Source organism: Prionailurus bengalensis, chromosome B2 (assembly GCF_016509475.1).
Source record: "Prionailurus bengalensis isolate Pbe53 chromosome B2, Fcat_Pben_1.1_paternal_pri, whole genome shotgun sequence".
Taxonomy (NCBI): Eukaryota; Metazoa; Chordata; class Mammalia; order Carnivora; family Felidae; genus Prionailurus; species Prionailurus bengalensis.
In genome coordinates, this window is record NC_057349.1 from 100,277,160 (window position 1) to 100,302,864 (window position 25,705).

Genomic DNA, 25,705 nt, shown 5'->3' on the forward strand with positions numbered 1-25,705 from the left:
GCGGGGCTCAAACTCACAGACCGCGAGATCGTGACCTGGCTGAAGTCGGACGGTCAACCGACTGCGCCACCCAGGCGCCCCAAAAATACATTCTCTTTAGCAAATGATGCTGGGAGAACTGAAGAGCAACATGCAGAAGAATGAAACTAGACCACTTTTTCACCATACACAAAAATAAACTCAAAATGGATGAAAGACCTAAATGTGAGACAGGAAACCACCACAATCCTAGGAGAAAGCACGCAAAAACCTCTTCAACCTCAGCTGCAGCAACTTCTTAACACATCTCCGCAGGAAAGGGAAACAAAAGCAAAAATGAACTATCGGGACCTCATCAAGATAAAAAGTTTCTGCATGGCAAAGGAAACAATCAGCAAAACTAAAAGGCAACCAACGGAATGGGAAAAGATATTTGCAAATGACATATCGGATAAAGTGTTAGTATCCAAAATCTATAAAGAATTTACCAGACTCAACACCTGAAAAACAAATAATCCAGTGAGGTAACGGGCAGAACACATGAATAGACACTTTTCCAAAGAAGACATCCAGATGGCTAACAGACACATGAAAAGATGCTCAACATCACTCACCATCAGGGAAATACAAATCAAAACCACACTGAGATACCACCTCACACCAGTCAGAGTGTCTAAAATGAACAACTCAGGAAACAACAGATGCTGGCAAGAATGTGGAGAAATGGGTACCCTCCTCTTGCACTGTTGGTTGGAATGCAAACTGGTACAGCCGCTCTGGAAAACAGTGTGGAAGTTCCTCAAAAAATTAAAAATAGAACTACCCTACAACCCAGTAATAGCACTACTAGGAATTTATCCAAAGGATACAGGAAAGCTGATTCATAGGGGCACAGGTACCCCTATGTTTTCAGCAGTGCTTTCAACAAGAGCCAAATTATGGAAAGAGCCTAAATGTCCATCAGCTGATGAATGGATAAAGAAGATGTAGCTTATATATACAATGGAATACTACTTGGCAATGAGAAAGAATGAAATGCTGCCAGTTGCAGCAACGTGAATGGAACTGGAGGATATTATGCTAAGTGAAAAAAATCAGAGAAAGACAGATATCGTATGTTTTCACTCATATGTGGAACTTGAGAAACTTAACAGAAGACCATAGGGGAAGAGAAGGGGAAAAAAATATAGCTACAAACAGAGAGGGAGGGAGGCAAACGATGAGACTCTTAAATACAGAGAACAAATCTTGGTGATTACAGAGAACAAACTGACTCTTAAATACAGGTTGATGGGGTTGGGGGAGAGGGGAAAATGGGTGATGGGCATTGAGGACAGCACACGTTGGGATGAGCACTAGGTACTGTATACAAGCGATGAATCACAGGAATCTACCCCCAAAACCAAGAGCACACTGTATATACACTATATGTTAGCCAACTTGACAATAAATTATATTAAAAAATTATTTAAAAAAATAGCAAAAAAATGTCATGAGAACATAATGCACACATGGTGACTACAGTCAAAAAACAAAAACAAAAAAACGAAATTGAAGATGTGCAAACACTTAAAATGAGCCACAAATATAAATAAGCAATTCTCAGATAAAAAACACAAATGCTCCAAGTTATTAGCAATCAGGACATGCAACTTAAACTAAGAAGATTCCATTTCAAAGAATCAGAATGGCAAAAAGAAAACATTTTTTAACGTTTATTTATTTTTGAGACAGAGAGAGACAGAGCATGAATGGGGGAGGGCCAGAGAGAGAGGGAGACACAGAATCCGAAACAGGCTCCAGGCTCTGAGCGGTCAGCACAGAGCCCGATGCGGGGCTCGAACTCACGGACCGCGAGATCATGACCTGAGCTGAAGTCGGATGCTCAAACGACTGAGCCACCCAGGTGCCCCAAAAATTTTTAAATATAAGTTCTAGGGGTGCCTGGGTGGCTTAGTCAGTTAAGTGTCTGACTCTTGATCTTGGCTCAGGTCATGCTCTCATGGCCTATGAGTTTGAGCCCTGTATCAGGCGGGTCTGTGCTGATGGCATGGGGACTGCTTGGGATTCTCTCTCTCCTCTCTCTCTCTCTCAAAATAAATAAAAGAATTTAAATATAAGCTCTAATACATTGTGGGAATGTAAACTTAGATATAATCATTTTACAGACTAATTTTTGTAATATGGCATTACTACTATAATGATATTTTTATTGTTAACATACTTTGAAATCTGAAAAATGGAGCTCTAAAAATAACAGAGCTTATGGGTGGAAAGGTTAAGGCAAAACCAATGCAACTTTGTAGCCACAGCACTAACAAATTCCAATAATTGGCACCCAAGAAGGTAACTCTGATCAGCCCAGTGTGGCTAGAAGCTGTTATAGTGGATATTAAAATGCTCTGAAAATAACAGTATGGAAATGCTGGGTACATTTTTTATTAGAGTGCGGCTGGCAGATGCTAAGAAAAGCAAATGCAAGCAGAACTCTGAGCCAGTAGGCTGCCATTAAGGTGAGCTCAAGAGATCTCAGGTGTAACTTGCCATGAGTCAGAGATTGCACAATGCTGGGATGCATCTCTTAGGGAGGGAGAAGCCCTGAGTGTAGATGCTCATTTTGAATTGTAGTTTAATATAGTCAAGAGGGGTGCCTGGATGGCTCAGTCGGTTAAGTGTCTGGCTCTTGATTTTGCCTAAGGTCATGATCTCAGGGTCATGAGATTGAGCTCCATGTTGGACTCTGCGCTCTCTCCCTATCCCTCTCCTCCTCTCTCAAGAAATAAATAAAATAAAGTCTTTAAAAATATATATGGTCAAAAGAGCCTCTGCTGCTAATGAGGCAGTATAAAAGAGGCTTTTCTATTACTGCTTAAAGCTGTAATTTTACTGCTGCTACTCTGGCTCCCTTGCTTAGAAAAACTGCATATGAAACAATGTGACTATGGAATAAAACTTTGATCATTCTTTTATTTACCAACTGTGTATAAGCTAACTACATTTTTACAGAAACTCTATTAGAACATATGCTATCTAGGTAGAGTACATATACCCTAAGACCTGGCAAATTACACTTCTATATGTCTTCTATAGAGACACTCTTGCATAGAGCCACAAAATGACAGAAATAACACTATTAATAACAGTGCAAAAGTGAAAATCATCTAATAGTTGTAGAGGGCTAATAAACTTGTTTAGTCATACAAAGGAACACTAAGCAGCTGAAGTGAGTGAACTAGAAACATGTATGAACAAAGATAGATCAAAGTTATAATATGTTGACATAAAAGATACTCAACATCATTAGTGATGAGGGAAAAGATAATTAAAGCCATAATGAGATGCCATTTCACACACTAGGATGGCTATACAAAAAAAGACAAATAACAAGTGTTAGTGAGGATGCAGGATCATTGGAACCTTCACATACTGATGGAGGAAATGTAAACCAGTGTAATCAGTTTGGAAAACAGTTTTGTAGTTTATGCAAAAGTTAAATACAAGTTCACCAAATGAGCCAGCAATTCCACTACTTGGTGTCTCTCGAGAGAAATGAAAATACTACATCCACACAAACACCTACATACAAGTGTTCGCGTCAGAATTAAGAGCCAAAAAGTGAAAATAACTCAAATATCAATCAACTGATGACTGAATTAATAAAATATGGTATATCCATACAATGAAATACTATCTGGCAATAAAAAGGAACGAAATATTGATAGATACTACAATATAGATGAACCTGAAACATTAAGCTAAATGAAAGAAGACACAAAAGATCACATATTGTATGATTTCATTTATATGATACACCCAGAAAAGGCAGATCTTGAGACAAGAAAGTGGATTAGAGGTTACTTGGGGTTGGAGATGAGAACGGATATGACTGCAAATGGACACAAGGAATCCTCTGAGGTGAAGCAGGTGTTCTAAAATTGAATTATGGGGATGCCTGCACAGCTCTATAAACTTCCGATAAATCAATGAATTGTACACCTTGAATGAGTGCATATTATATTATACAAATTATACCTCAATTAATAAAAAACTATGTCGAATGAAAAAAGCAAGTTGCTTACTTTACGCCAAGTAGGACCCTATTTTATGTAAGATTTTAAATATAAAATAACAGTATATATCATGGACATACATATATAAGAAAATGTAAAATCATATATGGGAACAGTTTACACCAACTTAGAATAGTGCTTACATCTAGAGATCAAGAAAAGGTAAAGGAATGGGAGAAACTTAGCTAATTCAACCAAATAGTAATATTACCGTGCCAGATATACAGATGTCTATTATAGTATTTTCTGCATACTTGAAAACCTCACCTTTGCTCAACTCTGTATCTTTGTGGACTTCTACCAGATTAGCTGGCGTACATTGAAGAATATCAGGAGACAGAACTTCAGAGTGCAATGTTAACTCAGCAGAGAACTCCTGAGATCCATCGCTGTAGTCCACAGATCCTGATAATGTTCTGGTTAATTAAAACATATCCTTTATAACAAACTAGATAACAAAGCAATAAAATTAGTTTTGAGATCTATAATAAATAACGACTTACACAGAGAAATCATTCTGTTTGAGAATTTCCTGAAGTCTCTTCTGAAAAATTTTTTCACTTTCTGTTGCTGGCACAAACCTGCGATCTTTGAATTTCAAAAGTGCATTAAAAAATGTAGATAACGAATGAAATATTTTCCTTTTTCTTAGAGTGGCTTTTAAAACGGTAACAATTTCTTATCTTTCTCTTGACACACATAATACCACCTAAAAGTAGTTCTACCATAACAGCAAACAAAAGAGAAATGGTTGTTAATGAAGCTATAAAATTAAGCACTTAAAGTCAGTTCAAGATTAAGTTCTATAATTATAACTTAAATCTAAAACAAAAACACTGTTCTGTACCTATAAATGTATTGCACACTCTGAACCTAGAAATTTCTACCCTATAAAATATAATAGTTCTATTTTAGAAGACATTCAAAATTTACCACAGCATTTTTAGTGCCCAAGACATAATAAAAATTTTAATTGGACTTCAATGTATGCTTACTGCTATATTACAAATATATTTACCTTCTGAATTAGGTCTTTTATTCTTTTACTTTTATTTAAAAATTTTTGTTGTGTACATGGCATTTATGTAAGCCCTCAAATTCTTTTTGTAGAATATATAAAATGAGTATTTTCTTCAAAGCTGTATAAGATGATTAAAGTGAGAGTTTATATGAACAAAATAGTGTGGTGTCTCTAAGTTGGGACCCATGATCTTCTGTGAGTATTCTGGCTCATTTGGAAATACAAAAGGCTAGAATATACTAGAAAATAAAAAAGGAGCAGAGAGGTGGGACAAGAGGTAAGGTAAAAACCAAGGACAATGAGGATGCCAATTCTTGGGCGGGCAGGGGCGGATAGAAGGAGAGAACAATGAATGACACCTGGGAGGTAAAGAATTACAGTTCAGAGCAATGACAATAGGAAAAAATATACAGAACAGAAAGGTAATTTGAAAAGTAAAATTTAATGTTAAGGTAAAAACTCAATGGCTTAAACTTTTCCATTAGAATATCTGGTGTAAAAAAAAAAATGTCACCAGAATACTATTAGGTTTATACCTTGTGATTCGGGTTGGCTAATTTGAGAAGTTTCATTTCTGTTTCTTCGCCGTTGCTTTTCATCTTCCCATATGGCCTGGAGACCAGGGTTTCCACCAATCTGAGCTATAATTACAACAATACTTCAATACGACAAGGGTCAAAGTGAAAAATACTTGCTCAAAAAAAGAAATCCAAACTTTAAAAAAATAAATACTGACTTAAAAAAAACAAAAACAACCATTTACCTGTTTTGTGTAACATAATGACCAAACTACCCAACCTACATTTATTACTCCTTTTTGTTTTCCTCCTACTGGCTCCCCAAAACCCAGCAAGTGGTCAATAAGACCAAAATATCTGATGACAGCCAATATACCTAAGAGTCCCCTCCCTTTTATATAAACTGAAAATTGTAAGTTTAAAAGGCAGAGTATATTAAATTCTTTAATGATGGCTAACGTATTTAGTGTCACACTTACTTTAGGCTTATGTCTATGCAAACATACTCACATGAATGAAAATATTAATGAAAAAATAATGACCATCTCATCAGAGGTTAAGAAATCTTCGTAACATTTTGCATCCTCCTTCTATAACATGTTACTTCTCTACTAATGTTTTCTTCCCTACTTTTTCCACTGTACTTTAGTCATTAAATTTTAAAAATAAAAACACATAGGGGCGCCTGGGTGGCTCAGTTGGTTAAGCGTCTCTTGATTTTGGCTCAGGTCATGATCTCACGGTTTGTGAGTTTGAGCTTCATGTTGGGCTCTGCACTCTGCACAGTGCACAGCCTGCTTGGGATTCTCTCTCCGCCCTTCTTCCCTTCCCCCCACCCCCAAATAAATAAACTTAAAAAAAAAATACAAACACATTAATTGTGCACATACCTTCAATGTCTAGCCGATTTAAGATATCAGCAGCGACAGCATCCACTTCTAATTCACATGTACTCCGTGGTTCAACACCTTCCAGTATTAAAGAGCTGTATTAAAAAGATTATTAAAAAAATATAATAATTAGGGGCGCCTGGCCAGCTCAGTTGGTGGAGCATGCAACTCTTGATCTTGGAGCCCCAAGTTGGGCACAAGATTATTTAAAAAAAATAATAAAATAACAGATTAAATAAATATACATATATAATAACCACATAAGAGCAAATTTTCTGAAGACTTTGCTTATAGAACTTTCATGTTTAGTCACAATTATTCATGACCCAACTGATACTCTGTGTGTACATATAAATAAAAAACAGGAAGAGAAAAATACAAAACCTGCTCTGTTGAGATACTTTTGCAGTATATTTTACATATTTTGGTTCATTATATTTTATATATAAAGAATGTACAATGTTTTAGCATGTGAGTCATATTCAGGGTAGAATGGGATTAGATACAGAGGGATAACAGAGGGATACATCAAAAACCATATACATATGCAAAATCACTTGCCCAGAGGCATCTTTCTTAGCAATCACAGACAGTTGTTAAAAATGAGGACAGAGTATGCTACAAGAGATCAGGGGAAGTGAGCATACTGAAAAGTGAGCAAATGATACTGTTCTCCCTGCCCTCAACTACTGCTGAGCTGAGGAATGCTTTAAAAGTCTCTATAGCTGCAAACTGAGAAATCACAGGAGTTCAACAATGGGATCATGGCTAAGAGAAGTGGTGATACCATGAGGTCATTAATTTTTATGACAAAATGGTCATAATTGTAATAATAGTTGTAACAATAATTGTAATAATTGTATAGCTGTAATGATTGTAATAATGCAGAGGATTATTCCCCATTAATGCTGTGTGACTCAAAAGCATTTTGTTTTTCAGAGCCACAAAAAAATAAATAAATAAAATCAGGAAGACACCATATATATGTCCCTGCTTGAAGGAATGAATATACATCTAATGTGGATACCAGTTTACTCATTCCAAAATTTAGATCTTCTACTAATACAGACCCCATATGAAAAGGAGAACTTTTACTAGAAAGTGGGTGATGGCAGATTTGATTAACATTTTTATTGGAAATATTTTTTTTTTATGTTTTAAGAGAAACATATTAGCAAAACCTCATTTTCCGTTGTCTATCCCTCAAGAAATCTGACGAAACTTTAGAAATTTGTTTAACCACAGAATTGTTATAGTTCAAATAAATCTGTATGTATATACATATATACATGTAGATAAAACACACACACACACACACATATCTTTTTACCATTGATACAGAAGGGACATATTAGCCAACCTATCACAATATATGCCTTTTTACTTTTAGAAAAAATAATTCTCAATGTAGCTTGTCTTTTTTATTCATATAATTTAATGACATAAGTTTTGCCATGAATTAAAGTAGTAGATAAAATAGTTTTTAGTCAACAGTTTTTTCCTTATATCAAAAAGTTTCACAATTTTTGGAAGAATTATATTGTAAATTTCAAGAGTGAATTTTCCAGGAGTAGCACATCTGTGATAAAGGAGGGGAACAATAACAGCACAAAATGCAATCTCATAGTAGAAATTTATAACCATTTCTTGCCCTTATTACAAAACTACTTTAGACATTCAGAATAGGAAGTGTTCCTAGGGAAAGGAAATAGTTTGCACAATTAAAAATGTCTCCAGTAGATAAAACACCGCAAGTAAAAATTTGAGTCAGCAAATACATATAAACAATTCATTATAGTCATGAAAAATAGATAAGTAATATGACAGTAACAATTGTGCCTCTCTGAACATTTCTGTTCCTAGCTTAACACAACAGACCTACTAATTAGAATCACTGAGGGTGGAGCTCAGACATCTACAATTTAAAACGTCTCTTTTGATCAACTGATGGGCAGTCAGGGTTGAGATTACTCAGCATACTTGACATTTGTAGATTCAACACTCTGGCAAATGACTCTGAAGGTCCATGATATGTGGTAATTTATAATGAGTTAACAAGTAGGCTTAGTAGAACTGCTAACTCAGCACTCCCCATCTCTTATGAGTTTGCTGCTATTTGTCATAGTCCTTGTAATAATGTTTGTGAAGGAATATAAAATATTTATTAAAAAAAAAAAGGCACCCAGCAAGATGGTGCTAGCAGCACTGGGGATAGAAATGAGACTGATAAAAATCCAAAGAGTACTGATATATAGTAAAATTTTTTGACATTATGTTACTTGTACTTGATGAAATAATGGATTTTCATGTTTATTACAATGTAAGCATCTCCAAAATACAAAAATATGGGATAATCTGAGACAAAAATATATAGCTATACTGTATTTATTACAGATTCTAATTCTGAATACCTTGTCTAATTTCACTAGTTTGCCTACACATATCTTTGCTAATAAGTTGTCATTCGTTAAGAGTAATAAAATAGGTCTCTTTTAAAAACATTTTAAAATGTAAACTTTTCATTATAATATATAAGGTCTCCCCAAACTTACTTCTAACCAATAAAGCTTTACTATGACCTAGCTAGAAAGATAGTTTGCTTACAAAAAGATTTCAAATGCTAATAAACTCTGGTCTTATTTGATCATGCAAAAACAAGTTATTAAAAATATAGAACTCTGGGGGCGCCTGGGTGGCGCAGTCGGTTAAGCGTCCGACTTCAGCCAGGTCACGATCTCGCGGTCCGTGGGTTCGAGCCCCGCGTCGGGCTCTGGGCTGATGGCTCAGAGCCTGGAGCCTGCTTCCGATTCTGTGTCTCCCTCTCTCTCTGCCCCTCCCCCGTTCATGCTCTGTCTCTCTCTGTCCCAAAAATAAATAAATGTTGAAAAAAAAAATTAAAAAAAAAAAATATAGAACTCTGAAAATCAAGGGCTCTAGTGAATAGGTAAAATTTTGAGTCAAGTTGATGTGCTCCAATTTCAGAGAGATAGAGGAACTGTATCACAGGCATAAAAAAATGAAGAAAGCAAGTTGCTTGTTGATCAATTTGGAATGATTAGAACTTGAATTTGATGTGGTAATATTCTGTGAAAAGAAATTATGCCATTTCAATCTGATTAAAAAATACTTCTGCCGTATCTGAGAAGGAACCAAGAAGTACACATGTAAGCGTATGTGTAAGTGTGTGTGCATGTTTGTCAAAAAGTCCTGATACTTGTCAAGGTCAATCAAGAGGTAGGGTGTCATTTCACTTTGAAGTCCTTGCAGTTTTATTCTGGCACAATATTTCTGTCATTAAACAATGTGTTTCTATCATTATTTAATGAGATTCTTTCTTAGACGTCTTCTGTTTTTTTAATGTTTATTTTTGAGACAGAGAGAGAGCGCACGCACGCGCAGGGGAGGGGCAGAGAGAGAGGGAGACACAGAATCCGAAGCAGGCTCCAGGCTCTAAGCTGTCAGCACAGAGCCCAATGTGGGGCTTGAACTCAGGAGCCACAAGATCACGATCTAAGCTGAAGTTGGACGTTTTAACCGACTGAGCCATTCGGGTGCCCTTAATGAGATTCTTAACTTCCGTATCAGACTCTGCGCTGACAGCACAGTGCCCCGCATCAGGCTGACAGCATGGAACCTGCATGGGATTCTCTCTCTGCCACTCCCCGTGTAGACTCTCTCTCAAAATAAATGAATAAACATTAAAAAAAATGGCAAACTGCTTATTCATATACAGTATGTCAACCCACTTTTTTCCATAAAAACATTTAGAAATTTGGGGGTTATTTTTTCAAAAAAATTTGCTTCTTAGATTTTAAATTGTTATTTGATCATGTGATTTTTATTTGACAAGTTCTAGCATATCAATTCAGAATGCATAATGAAGACATATGTTGGAAAGAAGTATAAAAATTAATACCCAATTACTTTTATTAATTAGGTAATAACTAGGTCCATTTTCATCCTATTTTCAAGGTCAGTGTTTAAAATCTGATTCCAGAGTTAGTTGCCGAAGATGGCGGCTTAGGAGGACGCTGGGCTCACCGCACGTCCTGCTGATCACTTAGATTCCATCTACACCTGCCTAAATAACCCAGAAAACCGCCAGAGGATTAGCAGAACGGAGTCGCCGGAGCCAAACGCAGACGAGAGGCCCACGGAAGAGGGTAGGAAGGGCGGCGAGGCGGTGCGCGCTCCACGGACTGGCGGGAGGGAGCCGGGGCGGAGGGGCGGCTCGCCGGCCAAGCAGAGCCCCCGAGTCGGGCTTGCAAAAGCGGAGGGGCCGGGCGGACTGTGTTCCGACAGCAAGCGCGACTTAGCGTCTGGGAGGTCAGAAATTAACAGCTCTGCTCGGAAAGCGGGAAGGCTGGAGGACAAAGGGAGGGAGAGCTACTGAGCCCCCTGACAACAGAGCTCAGTTTGGTGGGGAACAAAGGCGCTCGCCAGCGCCATTTCCCCTGCCCATCCCCCAGCCGAAATCCCAAAGGGAACCGGTTCCTGCCAGGGAACTTGCTCGCTCCGCGCAAACACCCAACTCTGTGCTTCTGCGGAGCCAAACCTCCCGCAGCGGATCTGACTCCCTCCCGCTGCCACAGGGCCCCTCCTGAAGTGGATCACCTAAGGAGAAGCGATCTAAGCCTGCCCCTCCTGCCCCCGAGCACCTTGCCTACCCGCCCCAGCTAATACGCCAGATCCCCAGCATCACAAGCCTGGCAGGGTGCAAGTAGCCCAGACGAGCCACACCACCCCACAGTGAATCCCGCCCCTAGGAGAGGGGAAGAGAAGGCACACACCAGTCTGACTGTGGCCCCAGCGGTGGGCTGGGGGCAGACATCAGGTCTGACTGCGGCCCCGCCCACCAACTCCAGGTATACACCACAGCACAGGGGAAGTGCCCTGCAGGTCCTCACCACGCCAGGGACTATCCAAAATGACCAAGCGGAAGAACTCCCCTCAGAAGAATCTCCAGGAAATAACAACAGCTAATGAGCTGATCAAAAAGGATTTAAATAATATAACAGAAAGTGAATTTAGAATAATAGTCATAAAATTAATCGCTGGGCTTGAAAACAGTATACAGGACAGCAGAGAATCTCTTGCTACAGAGATCAAGGGACTAAGGAACAGTCACGAGGAGCTGAAAAACGCTTTAAACGAAATGCATAACAAAATGGAAACCACCACAGCTCGGCTTGAAGAGGCAGAGGAGAGAATAGGTGAACTAGAAGATAAAGTTATGGAAAAAGAGGAAGCTGAGAAAAAGAGAGATAAAAAAATCCAGGAGTATGAGGGGAAAATTAGAGAATTAAGTGATACACTAAAAAGAAATAATATACGCATAATTGGTATCCCAGAGGAGGAAGAGAGAGGGAAAGGTGCTGAAGGGATACTTGAAGAAATCATAGCTGAGAACTTCCCTGAACTGGGGAAGGAAAAAGGCATTGAAATCCAAGAGGCACAGAGAACTCCCTTCAGACGTAACTTGAATCGATCTTCTGCACGACATATCATAGTGAAACTGGCAAAATACAAGGATAAAGAGAAAATTCTGAAAGCAGCAAGGGGTAAACATGCCCTCACATATAAAGGGAGACCTATAAGACTCGTGACTGATCTCTCTTTTGAAACTTGGCAGGCCAGAAAGAATTGGCAAGAGATTTTCAGGGTGCTAGACAGAAAAAATATGCAGCCGAGAATCCTTTATCCAGCAAGTCTGTCATTTAGAATAGAAGGAGAGATAAAGGTCTTCCCAAACAAACAAAAACTGAAGGAATTTGTCACCACTAAACCAGCCCTACAAGAGATCCTAAGGGGGACCCTGTGAGACAAAGTCCCAGAGACATCACTATAAGCATAAAACATACAGACATCACAATGACTCTAAACCCGTATCTTTCTATAATAACACTGAATGTAAATGGATTAAATGCGCCAACCAAAAGACATAGGGTATCAGAATGGATAAAAAAACAAGACCCATCTATTTGCTGTCTACAAGAGACTCATTTTAGACCTGAGGACACCTTTAGATTGAGAGTGAGGGGATGGAGAACTATTTATCATGCGACTGGAAGCCAAAAGAAAGCTGGAGTAGCCATACTTATATCAGACAAACTAGACTTTAAATTAAAGGCTGTAACAAGAGATGAAGAAGGACATTATATAATAGTTACAGGGTCTATCCATCAGGAAGAGCTAACAATTATAAATGTCTATGCACCGAATACCGGAGCCCCCAAATATATAAAACAATTACTCATAAACATAAGCAACCTTATTGATAAGAATGTGGTAATTGCAGGGGACTTTAATACACCACTTACAGAAATGGATAGATCATCTAGACACACGGTCAATAAAGAAACAAGGGCCCTGAATGAGACATTGGATCAGATGGACTTGACAGATATATTTAGAACTCTGCATCCCAAAGCAACAAAATATACTTTCTTCTCGAGTGCACATGGAACATTCTCCAAGATAGATCATATACTGGGTCACAAAACAGCCCTTCATAAGTTTACAAGAATTGAAATTATACCATGCTTACTTTCAGACCACAATGCCATGAAGCTTGAAATCAACCACAGGAAAAAGTCTGGAAAACCTCCAAAAGCATGGAGGTTAAAGAACACCCTACTAACGAATGAGTGGGTCAACCAGGCAATTAGAGAAGAAATTAAAAAATATATGGAAACAAACGAAAATGAAAATACAACAATCCAAACGCTTTGGGATGCAGCAAAGGCAGTCCTGAGAGGAAAATACATTGCAATCCAGGCCTATCTCAAGAAACAAGAAAAATCCCAAATACAAAATCTAACAGCACACCTAAAGGAACTAGAAGCAGATCAGCAAAGGCAGCCTAAGCCCAGCAGAAGAAGAGAAATAATAAAGATCAGAGCAGAAATAAACAATATAGAAACTAAAAAAACTGTAGAGCAGATCAACGAAACCAAGAGTTGGTTTTTTGAAAAAATAAACAAAATTGACAAACCTCTAGCCAGGCTTCTCAAAAAGAAAAGGGAGATGACCCAAATAGATAAAATCATGAATGAAAATGGAATGATTACAACCAATCCCTCAGAGATACAAACAATTATCAGGGAATACTATGAAAACTTATATGCCAACAAATTGGACAACCTGGAAGAAATGGACAAATTCCTGAACACCCACACTCTTCCAAAACTCAATCAGGAGGAAATAGAAAGCTTGAACAGACCCATAACCAGCGAAGAAATTGAATCGGTTATCAAAAATCTCCCAACAAATAAGAGTCCAGGACCAGATGGCTTCCCAGGGGAGTTCTACCAGACGTTTAAAGCAGAGATAATACCTATCCTTCTCAAGCTATTCCAAGAAATAGAAAGGGAAGGAAAACTGCCAGACTCATTCTATGAAGCCAGTATTACTTTGATTCCTAAACCAGACAGAGACCCAGTAAAAAAAGAGAACTACAGGCCAATATCCCTGATGAATATGGATGCAAAAATTCTCAATAAGATACTAGCAAATCGAATTCAACGGCATATAAAAAGAATTATTCACCATGATCAAGTGGGATTCATTCCTGGGATGCAGGGCTGGTTCAACATTCGCAAATCAATCAACGTGATACATCACATTAACAAAAAAAGAGAGAAGAACCATATGATCCTGTCAATCGATGCAGAAAAGGCCTTCGACAAAATCCAGCACCCTTTCTTAATAAAAACCCTTGAGAAAGTCGGGATAGAAGGAACATACTTAAAGATCATAAAAGCCATTTATGAAAAGCCCACAGCTAACATCATCCTCAACGGGGAAAAACTGAAAGCTTTTTCCCTGAGATCAGGAACACGACAAGGATGCCCACTCTCACCGCTGCTGTTTAACATAGTGCTGGAAGTTCTCGCATCAGCAATCAGACAACAAAAGGAAATCAAAGGCATCAAAATTGGCAAAGATGAAGTCAAGCTTTCGCTTTTTGCAGATGACATGATATTATACATGGAAAATCCGATAGACTCCACCAAAAGTCTGCTAGAACTGATACAGGAATTCAGCAAAGTTGCAGGATACAAAATCAATGTACAGAAATCAGTTGCATTCTTATACACTAACAATGAAGCAACAGAAAGACAAATAAAGAAACTGATCCCATTCACAATTGCACCAAGAAGCATAAAATACCTAGGAATAAATCTAACCAAAGATGTAAAGGATCTGTATGCTGAAAACTATAGAAAGCTTCTGAAGGAAATTGAAGAAGATTTAAAGAAATGGAAAGACATTCCCTGCTCATGGATTGGAAAAATAAATATTGTCAAAATGTCAATACTACCCAAAGCTATCTACACATTCAATGCAATCCCAATCAAAATTGCACCAGCATTCTTCTCGAAACTAGAACAAGCAATCCTAAAATTCATATGGAACCACAAAAGGCCCCGAATAGCCAAAGGAATTTTGAAGAAGAAGACCAAAGCAGGAGGCATCACAATCCCAGACTTTAGCCTCTACTACAAAGCTGTCATCATCAAGACAGCATGGTATTGGCACCAAAACAGACACATAGACCAATGGAATAGAATAGAAACCCCAGAACTAGACCCACAAACGTATGGCCAACTCATCTTTGACAAAGCAGGAAAGAACATCCAATGGAAAAAAGACAGCCTCTTTAACAAATGGTGCTGGGAGAACTGGACAGCAACATGCAGAAGGTTGAAACTAGACCACTTTCTCACACCATTCACAAAAATAAACTCAAAATGGATAAAGGACCTCAATGTGAGACAGGAAACCATCAAAACCTTAGAGGAGAAAGCAGGAAAAGACCTCTCTGACCTCAGCCGTAGCAATCTCTTACTCGACACATCCCCAAAGGCAAGGGAATTAAAAGCAAAAGTGAATTACTGGGACCTTATGAAGATAAAAAGCTTCTGCACAGCAAAGGAAACAACCAACAAAACTAAAAGGCAACCAACGGAATGGGAAAAGATATTTGCAAATGACATATCGGACAAAGGGCTAGTATCCAAAATCTATAAAGAGCTCACCAAACTCCACACCCGAAAAACAAATAACCCAGTGAAGAAATGGGCAGAAAACATGAATAGACACTTCTCTAAAGAAGACATCCGGATGGCCAACAGGCACATGAAAAGATGTTCAGCGTCGCTCCTTATCAGGGAAATACAAATCAAAACCACACTCAGGTATCACCTCACGCCAGTCAGAGTGGCCAAAATGAACAAATCAGGAGACTATAGATGCTGGAGAGGATGTGGAGAAACGGGAACCCTCTTGCACTGTTGGTGGGAATGCAAATTGGTGCAGCCGCTCTGGAAAGCAGTGTGGAGGTTCCTCAGAAAATTAAAAATAGACCTACCCTATGACCCAGCAATAGCACTGCTAGGAATTTATCCAAGGGATACAGGAGCACTGATGCATAGGGCCACTTGTACACCAATGTTCATAGCAGCACTCTCAACAATAGCCAAATTATGGAAAGAGCCTAAATGTCCATCAACTGATGAATGGATAAAGAAATTGTGGTTTATATACACAATGGAATATTACGTGGCAATGAGAAAAAATGAAATATGGCCTTTTGTAGCAACGTGGATGGAACTGGAGAGTGTGATGCTAAGTGAAATAAGCCATACAGAGAAAGACAGATACCATATGGTCTCGCTCTTATGTGGATCCTGAGAAACATAACAGGAACCCATGGGGGAGGGGAAGGAAAAAAAAAAAAAAAAAAAAAAAGAGGTTAGAATGGGAAAGAGCCAAAGCATAAGAGACTGTTAAAAACTGAGAACAAACTGAGGGTTGATGGGGGGTGGGAGGGAGGACAGGGTGGGTGATGGGTATTGAGGAGGGCACCTGTTGGGATGAGCACTGGGTGTTGTATGGAAACCAATTTGTCAATAAATTTCAGAAAAAAAAAAAAAAAAAAAAAAAAAAGTAAAATCTGATTCCACTGAGAAATTTAACAGAAGACCATGGGGGAAGGGAAAGGGGAAAAAAAAAGTTATAGAGAGGGAGGGAGGCAAATGATAAGAGTCTTTTAAATACTGAGGGAGGAACTGAGGGTTGATGGGGGGTGGGGGAGAGGGGAAAGCTGGTGATGGGCATTGAGGAGGGCACCTGTTAGGATGAGCACTGGGTGTTGTATGGAAACCAATTTGACAATAAATTATATTTAATATAAAAAAAATAAAAGTATGGGAATGCAAGCTGGTGCAGCCACTCTGGAAAACAGAATGGAGGTTCCTCAAAAAACTAAAAATAGAACTACCCTATGACCCAGCAATTGCACTTCTAGGCATTTATCCACGGGATACAGGTGTGCCGTTTCGAAGGGACACATGCACCCCCATGTTTAGAGCAGCACTATCAACAATAGCCAAAGTGTGCAAAGAACCCAAATGTCCATCGATGGATGAATGGATAAAGATGTGGTGTGTGTACACACACACACACACACACACACACGATGGAGTATTACTCGGCAATCAAAAAGAACGACATCTTGCCATTTGCAACTACATGGATGGAACTAGAAGGTATTATGCTAAGTGAAATTAGTCAGAGAAAGACAAAAATCATACAACTTCACTCATATGAGGACTTTGAGACAAAACAGATGAACATAAGAGGGGAGGGAAACAAAAATAATATAAAAACAAGGAGGGGGCAAAACAAAAGAGACTCATAAATATGGAGAACAAACTGAGGGTTATAGGAAGGGTTGTGGGAGGGGGAGATGGGCTAAATGGGTAAGGAGCACTAAGAAATCTACTGAAACCACTGTTTTACTATATGCTAACAATTTGGATGTAAGTTTAAAAAAATAAAAAAGAAAATAATAAAAAGAAAAAAACATAAAATAAAAATAAAATCTGTGATTCCATGTAACATACTAATGTTGAGATGAGCTTCTCTGACAAGCTTATAGATTAAAAAAATGAAGATTAAAATTAAATTATAATAACCACTGAGTTTTGAATACAGTAGGATATACACAAATAGGTTTTTTTTCCCTTTACAACATTAACTAACCTTGGTATTTCATCTTCTTCCCACCGAAATAAAGTACCAGTAAGAGAATCTCCTGGTAGCTGATCCTTGCAAGATCCAGTTGTACGCATCGAATCACCTAGGAACAGAAAGGTAAAAGAAGATAAGTTCTACTTTTAACTTGCATATAAATACCCTTTAAGTAAAATAATATATAAACATGACTAGTTCCTACAATTGTGTCCTTAAAATTCATACACACACAGGAACACATATGCACAGTTGAGAATAGTGGCTCTAAAGTAAAAGGGGAAGAAAGTATTTCTAATATCGATATGAAAGAGAAACAGCTACAATGCTTACATGCTAGTATGATACATTTAAATGTGCTATTGTGGTAGGATTAAAATCTCACTTTGAAAATCATGAAGAGTTAAGATTGTTTATAGACTTTAAATTCCTAGGGTATTCTGTATGAGTCTAAACTAAAATTCTAATGGAATTCAGATTCCAGATAAAATTCAAAACATACTTTAATACTAATCCCTGAACAAAGAGAAAATATGCAACACATTCCAGAAGTGATGGCAGTTAACAGTGAGTGGAAATGCAAATACAATTTGACCACCAGTAGAAGGGGAAAATGCATGTTTGCTTAGTTGTCTAAGTTTCAGGAACTGAGTCCTGGGGTCATGCTTTGAAAGTATTCTCTAAATTTTAGCAACTGTTTTGCAATCTCTTGTGGGAATTTAAATTCTAAGAGAAAGCATAAGTGAGTAGCATAGAAAGAATCCTAACATTGAGAAAGATGCTAAATTTGCAATTTTCTAATCCAGCTAAATTTAATACTTTTTCTTATTTGTTTAGCTTGATCACAAAATGGTGTAATTAAGACTGAGATTAGGTACTACCATCTTTGCTATTTCAGCAAAACATATGCCAAAACATGAAACTGATTCTACATATCTTCAGAAGTTTTTAAAGGCTTTGCTATTAGGTGGCTAGGGCATTGATATGAAATTACTTTGTAGAGTTGTACATTACCATAAATATTATTTTCTAATAAATTTATGTGAATAAAGAGTACAAGTTTACTGATTCAGAGTTACTGATAACATCACAAAAAATTCACATCTCACCTACACTTCTTATACATTGTTTTAGCATATTTCCCTAAAGAACAGGGAAATTCCCTAATTTAAATATATATATATTATTATAATTTTTCAACTATGGATGGTAAAAAATACAAATTGCCTCTATGTGCTCAAAATATTTAATCTATTTACTTTATATACTTCACCTTAACAACGTAGTAATTAGTACCATTTCCAGTTCATCTGACACATGATCATATAACTGAAGTACTGAGAGAAAAATTGTATATGCATATATACTATTAAAATTTCTACATCTTTTTCACTTTTGAATTTACTCCATTTTCAAAAGTAAGACTACATTATGTACTAGGATAACTTGTCTTATAAGATAAAAATGTTGAGTTATGCATATATACATGTAATATGTAGGAATTAAGTTTTATTTTTTATTTATTTATTTATTTATTTTTTATTTTTTCAACGTTTATTTATTTTTGGGACAGAGAGAGACAGAGCATGAACAGGGTAGGGGCAGAGAGAGAGGGAGACACAGAATCGGAAACAGGCTCCAGGCTCTGAGCCATCAGCCCAGAGCCCAACGCGGGGCTCGAACCCACGGACCGCGAGTTCGTGACCTGGCTGAAGTCGGACGCTTAACCGACTGCGCCACCCAGGCGCCCCAGGAATTAAGTTTTAATAAGAAGTTTACTGTCAGTTTAATGGTGTCTGAGAAACATGAAATACAAAAAGTGATTCACTTATTCTTCCCATGATTTCACTATAATCTTTTATACAAAACAAGCAAAATAAAGCAAACAAAAACCTGAGGGCTATTTAGTATAATGAATTAAGATATCAACTTTATTTCATCATACTCACAGCAATTTTCCTTTTAATTTCCCCCAACTAAATTTCATGTATTTCTGCGTTGTAAAAATTTTCCATATTTTGAAAAAAATTCCTTCCAATTAACATTCTAATACTCATCTAACTTCAGTAACTGAAATAAATGTCTTACATATATTTGAGAATTCAAATTTTTCTCACACTTTTTACCTACTGGAAACAAACTTTTATGAAAATTACTTCCTTTTCCTATAAATGCCTACTGTTCACGGTCTATAGTCTTTTCCAATCCTCAATCCTACTTGAACTCTCATCTATATTTGATACTGATAACCAACCTGTTATATTCTTTTTTTCTCCCATTAACCTTTTTATTTTGGAATAATTTTACATTTACAGAAAAATTGCAAGGATAGTATGAGTTTCCATACATTGCTTACCAGGTCTCTCCTACTGTTAGCATTTTACATTACCACAGTACCTATATCAAAATAAAGAAACTGACACCGGTACATTAATATTTAACTAGACTAGACATTATATCTGACTTTCACCAGTTTTTCCATTGTTGTCTGCTTTGCAATCTAGGACACCACATTGCATTTATTTATCATGTCTCCCTAGGTCTCCTCTGGTCTATTTCTCAGTCTTTCCTTGTTTTTCATGGCCTTGACAGGTAACCTGTAGAACGTCTCCCTCACTCCCATCTGAGTTTGTCTGATGTTTTTCTCATCATTAGACTGTGGTCATGGGTTTCTGAAAGAATATCACAGAGATGAAGTGTCCTCCTCATCACCTCATCTGAGGGGTACACAATATATAGGACACCACTGGGGATGTTAACCTTCAACATTTGGTTAAGGAAGGTATAGTTCTATGGGTTTGATAAATATATAGACCCATGCCAGTCTATATTCCTTCCTTCACCCTAAAAGTTCCTCTGTACATTTGCTCTGTAGTTAATACTCCCTTCTCCTCCAATCCCTGGAAACCATTAATATGCTTTCCATTTTTATCATTTTGTCTTTTCCAGAATGTTGTATGAATGGAATCATACAATTAGTAGCCCTTTGTGTCAGGCTTCTTTCACTTAGTAAAATGCATTAAAGACTCACCAATGTTGTGTGAATCAATAGCTTGATGCTTTTTATTGATAAATAGTATTCCACAGTATGGTTACATCACAGTTTATCCACTGCCCACAGTTTATCCACTGTCCACAACAAAGTGGACGTCTTGGTTACTTTAGACCTTTAGCAATTATGAATAAAGCTGCTATAAACATTTGCATACAGGTTCTTGGGCAGATACAACTTTTAAATCACTTGGATAAATGAGAAGGAATGTTTATGTTATGTTTATAATGTTATGTTTAATAAGTCTATGTTTAACACTATAAGAAACTGCCAAACTGTATTCCAAAGTGGTTGCACTATTTTGCATTCCCACCAGGCAAAGAATGAGAGTTGCTCTCCTTCCACATCCTTACCAGCATGTGTTGCTAGTTTTTAGATTTTAGCCATTCTAATAGGTATGTAGAGGAAGCTCTTTGTGGTGTCAATTTGCATTTCCCTAATGATACATAATGTTAACAATCATCTTTTCATGTGTTTGCCATCCTTACATCTTTTTTGCTAAAGTATCTGTCCAGGTCTTTTGGCCATTTTTAAATTAAATTAAATTAAATTAAATTAAATTAAATTAAATTAAATTAAATTAAATTAAATTAATTTTAGAGAGAGAAGGAGAGGGGGCAGTTGGGGAGGGACAGGGGAGGGGGGGGAATGAGAGAGAGCACGAGAGAGAGACTATCTTAAGCAGGCTCCAAGTTGAGCATGGAGCCTGACATGGAGCTCAATTCCACGACACTGGGATCATGACCTGAGCTGAAATCAAGAGTTGGATGCTCAACTGACTGAGCCACCCAAGCGCCCCTTGGCCATTTTTAATTGGGTTTCTGCTTTCTTACTATTAAGAAAGAGTTCTTTGTATGTTCTAGATACATGTAATTTATCAGATATGTAATCTAAAAATGTTTTTTCCCAGTAAAACATAGTAGTAAAGACTACAGGGTTTCTTTTAGAGGTACTGGAAATGTTCTAAATTTGATTGTGGTGATGGTTGTACAACTGTGTGAACATACTAAGCCAATGAATTGTCCATTTTCAATGAGTGAGATGTATGGTATGTGAATTCTACTTCAATCAATTACCAAAAAATTTTCTTTTGAGATTCCTTTTCCTGATAAAACCTAATACCATTCTGCATATTTCTTTTTTATTCTTTATCCACCCAGTAGTTATTTTCTAAGTATATGTTATTTTATAAATCATTAATTACATTAACACTTGTCTCAAACTTTAATTTGAACTTGAGAAATTAACCTTACTTTTCCTTCTTGCTTTTCGGAACTTGACAGCAGCCAGATTTATTAAATTCATTCCATAGAGATTGTAGTCAATGAACAGCTGTAGGAGGTAGGGAATATGCGCTTCATGAGGCTGGTAAAATTTATTCATTATGGCTCCACTTTGCAAAAGTTCACATATCCTAAGTTAGAAAAAAGAAAGTTGTATTATAAAATTATGGTTCCTAAAATGTTAAGTGCAACAATAATTACACTACTATAGAAAATGAAACACATTAGCACACAAATTTTTTATTTAAATTTTACGGAAATTTGTATTTTGTTAGAAATGACAAGTTTGTCAAGTTTTAAAGTCAGCTGCACACTCTGAAAGAACATGATAAAAATCTTGGATGAAGAATATTTTGACTTCTAAAACCAACTTAATACTAACTATATTAAAAAACCAAAATGTCAGAAGTTTTTAAAATATGAGCTTTTCCTTTTAAAAACTGAGAAAAGAATTGAAGTACATGAAACATTCAGAAGGGATATTAATAAGATAAAGGTATAGAGGTTATTTCTGAAAAGGCTTCCTGAAGTCTCTGAGCAAGAGACTAATGAATTAAAGATACTTCTGTGAAGAAAGGGAAGAGTATTTCACACAAATTAAATTACACATGTAAAGGGTCATAAGAAAATGTGGCTTATTTAAGAACTGAAACCACTGAGTGTGGCTTAGTGACAAAAGCTGTGGTGAGTGTGTCTATGGAGGGGATGGCCTAGAGAGGTAATGAACAGTCAGATCATGCACAGCCTACTAAGACATCTCAAGAAATAGCAGAATTTGCCTCCGAAGAGTGAAAAAGAGAAATGACCAAGTTACCTAGAGAACGCACAGTCCTAAAGATACAAGTGAGAAGACTACTGTGGAAAACTAAAATGATGGTGGCTTTAACAAAGATCAGGGCAATGTGTTGATTCAGGATACATACAAAGAATAAAATGGTGAAGCCTTGATGACTGACTAGATGTGGAGGGTGTGGCAGAATAGAGGAGTTGAAGATGATGCCTTGATTTCTTGGTGGTGCCACATTTATTGGAAGAGAAAGGACTGGAAGGAAACATGTTTCTTTGCAGAATTTTTTGGAGGAGGAATAAGGATAAACTCAGTTTTAGACATACTGGGGTTTAGGTATAGTAAGGTATTAAGGTATATTTCCATGAAAATAATGACAAATGACAATGAAGATGAAGGTAAGAATAATTTTATTTACATAGCATTATATATTTATTTAAGCATTATGTACTGGACATTGTGTTAGGTGTTTTATTTATTTATTAAAAAAAAATTTTTTTTAATGTTTATTTATTTTTGAGACAGAGAGAGACCAAGTATGAACGGGGAAGGGGTAGAGAGAGAGGGAGACACAGAATCAGAAGCAGGCTCCAGACTCTGAGCCATCAGCCCAGAGCCCGACACGGGGCTTGAACTCATGGACTGCAAGATTGTGACCTGAGTTGAAGTCAGACACTTAACCGACTGAGCCACCTAGGCGCCCCTGTGTTAGGTGTTTTAAATGCTTACTCTCAAGTAATCCTCACTACAAACTTATGATACCATTAATCCAGAGCTCTGGAGAAAATTTAGGCTATTGACATATACCTGGAAGTCAAATGCATGAAGATCAACAAAGAAAAAAGGCAAAACAAACCAAGAGAGTAGATAAGACTATACAGTGAGGAGGAAGTACAGAGAGGTAAGATGAAAGCCTAAGACACAACCCCAAGAACAGCTGCAGATGTTCAAAGAGGAACTAACAAAATGACATAAATACGAATAATCAGATGGTATGAGGAAAATCAGAGGAGGTTTATATCAAAGAAACTTAACACTTGGGCTTATTTTAAGGCACTATAAACAATGACACAAGTTCAAAAGGTAAGGACAAAAAGGTGTTAACTAAGTGTAACAACATGGAGGTCAATGATTTTGACCACGCACATCCTCTGAAAGGGTCTCAGGACTCCCCAGTGCACACTTTGACAACCACTTTGCTAGACTGATGAGTTCTATTTTCTCTATGAAGTAGGAGGCAAAGCCTTGGGACAGGCTTGGTTAACATTTGAGTGAAGAGGGTAGAGAATGGTAAGATAATTAGAGAAAAGCAGAAAAAAGGCACGGCAGGGAAGGGCCCAGGTGAAATTGAAGACCTTGAATTCACAGTGGCACCATTCTGTTGGGATTTTTTTGTTTTTGTTTTTGTTTTGTTTTGTTTTGTTTTGTATCCTACAGTACTCAGAAGCCAGTTTAGCTGAGAAAGAGAGTAAATAAATGGATTAACCCAGAATTGATGGTTTCATCTGGCAGAAAGGAGGTGGGAAGATAAAGAATAGAATCTAAGATGGAAAGGAAAAAAATTAATTGCAGCAGAAGGCTACAAAATGGGACAGTAGTACTGAAGCTAGAGAATTTAAAACCTAAAAACAGGTAGAGTAGGAGTAACTCAGGGACAGAGTTGAAAAGATTAAAAAAAAAAAAAAAAAAAAAAAGCTCAGGTCACGATCTCACAGTCCGTGAGTTCGAGCCCCGCTTCGGGCTCTGGGCTGATGGCTCAGAGCCTGGAGCCTGCTTCCGATTCTGTGTCTCCCTCTCTCTCTGCCCCTCCCCCATTCATGCTCTGTCTTTCTCTGTCTCAAAAATAAAACGTTAAAAAAAAAAAATTAAAAAGAAAAAAGACAGAGGATCTTATTGGAGCCATGAAAAGGTTTTAAAACTGAATCATAGTGCGTAAGTAAACAACTCTGTAAATTTACTAAAAATCACTGAATTGTGTATAGTTAAAATGTGTGAATTTTGTGGTAGTAAAATTATATCTCAAAAATTTATTAAAAAAAAAAAGATTACAGTCAGAAGCCAAGACGTTTGCATTTAAAATCTCAGAGGTAGGACAAGTTCTAGAGTGTGGTGAGAGTAGGTAGTTCAAGAAGAATGGAAGTAAAGCTCATAGGAGATGGCCAAGTAGAGAAATCAAGAGGCCAGTCTCCAAATGATACGTTATAGTATTCATTCATTCATTCCACAAACAGTTATTGACCATTATGTGCCAGATACTATTCTAAACACTGAGGACTAAGCAGCAAACATAGAAAAAAAATGTGGACTTACATTCTAGCATGATACCAATTTTATATGGAAAATTTAAAAAGAGGATATGTGTATATATGTACATATATATTTACGAAAAATATAAGGACTTACACCAAACTCTTAAAAATTATTGCCTCTAGGGAAAAGGGTTATGAATGAGGGTAAGAGTACGTTGTAGTTTAACGTTTTACATATATACTACAGCCAACATTTACACAGCACTTATAATGTGCCTGGCACTGTTCTGAGTGATTTATAGATATTAGCACTTTCATTCAAGAAAACAATATGCACTAACATCAATTGTATTTACAGATGAGGAAGATAAGTCACAGAGAGATTAGATAACTTGCCTAAAGACTCCCAGCTGATTATGGCAGAGCCAGATTTTGAATACAGGCAATCTGGTTTCAGAATCTACAATCTTAACTATTACATTATGTATTAGTTTAATACTATAATGCAAATGATTCATGTATAAAGGTATTATAAAAAAATAACTAAAAAGGGAGAAGGTATTTTATTTCATAGAATCCTTTTTCTTAATAGTATATATTACAATTTTTTGTTATATATTTGGGTTACAGGTTTACTGTCTGTATGTTCTGATATGCTAGAAGATCCCTGAGGGCAGGAACCAAGCAAACTTTATCACTGTTTACAGCAAATTCCATAGTGCGTTAAATAATGTAGGTATTTTACAAATATTTATTTTGAAATGAATAAATGAATGTGTCTCTCAATAAATCAGATAAGGACTGAGATAAACTATGTAA

General features: G+C 37.0%; 1 protein-coding gene across 4 annotated transcripts in view; it reads right to left on the reverse strand.

Moving 5' to 3' along the window:
- The window catches only part of REV3L (REV3 like, DNA directed polymerase zeta catalytic subunit), a 183,563-nt gene that overhangs the window by 92,324 nt on the left and 65,534 nt on the right, over window positions 1–25,705 (reverse strand). For all 4 annotated transcript variants that reach the window (XR_006299027.1, XM_043592124.1, XM_043592125.1 and 1 more), the window contains exons 4-9: window positions 21,821–21,981; window positions 17,528–17,624; window positions 6,479–6,573; window positions 5,607–5,711; window positions 4,553–4,637; window positions 4,317–4,465 (exon numbers count right to left, since the gene is read on the reverse strand). Coding sequence is in view for 3 of the 4 variants with exons in the window: in XM_043592124.1 (XP_043448059.1) it covers window positions 4,317–4,465; window positions 4,553–4,637; window positions 5,607–5,711; window positions 6,479–6,573; window positions 17,528–17,624; window positions 21,821–21,981 (692 nt within the window). In the remaining variant the exon portion in view is untranslated. The remainder of the gene's footprint in view (window positions 1–4,316; window positions 4,466–4,552; window positions 4,638–5,606; window positions 5,712–6,478; window positions 6,574–17,527; window positions 17,625–21,820; window positions 21,982–25,705) is intronic.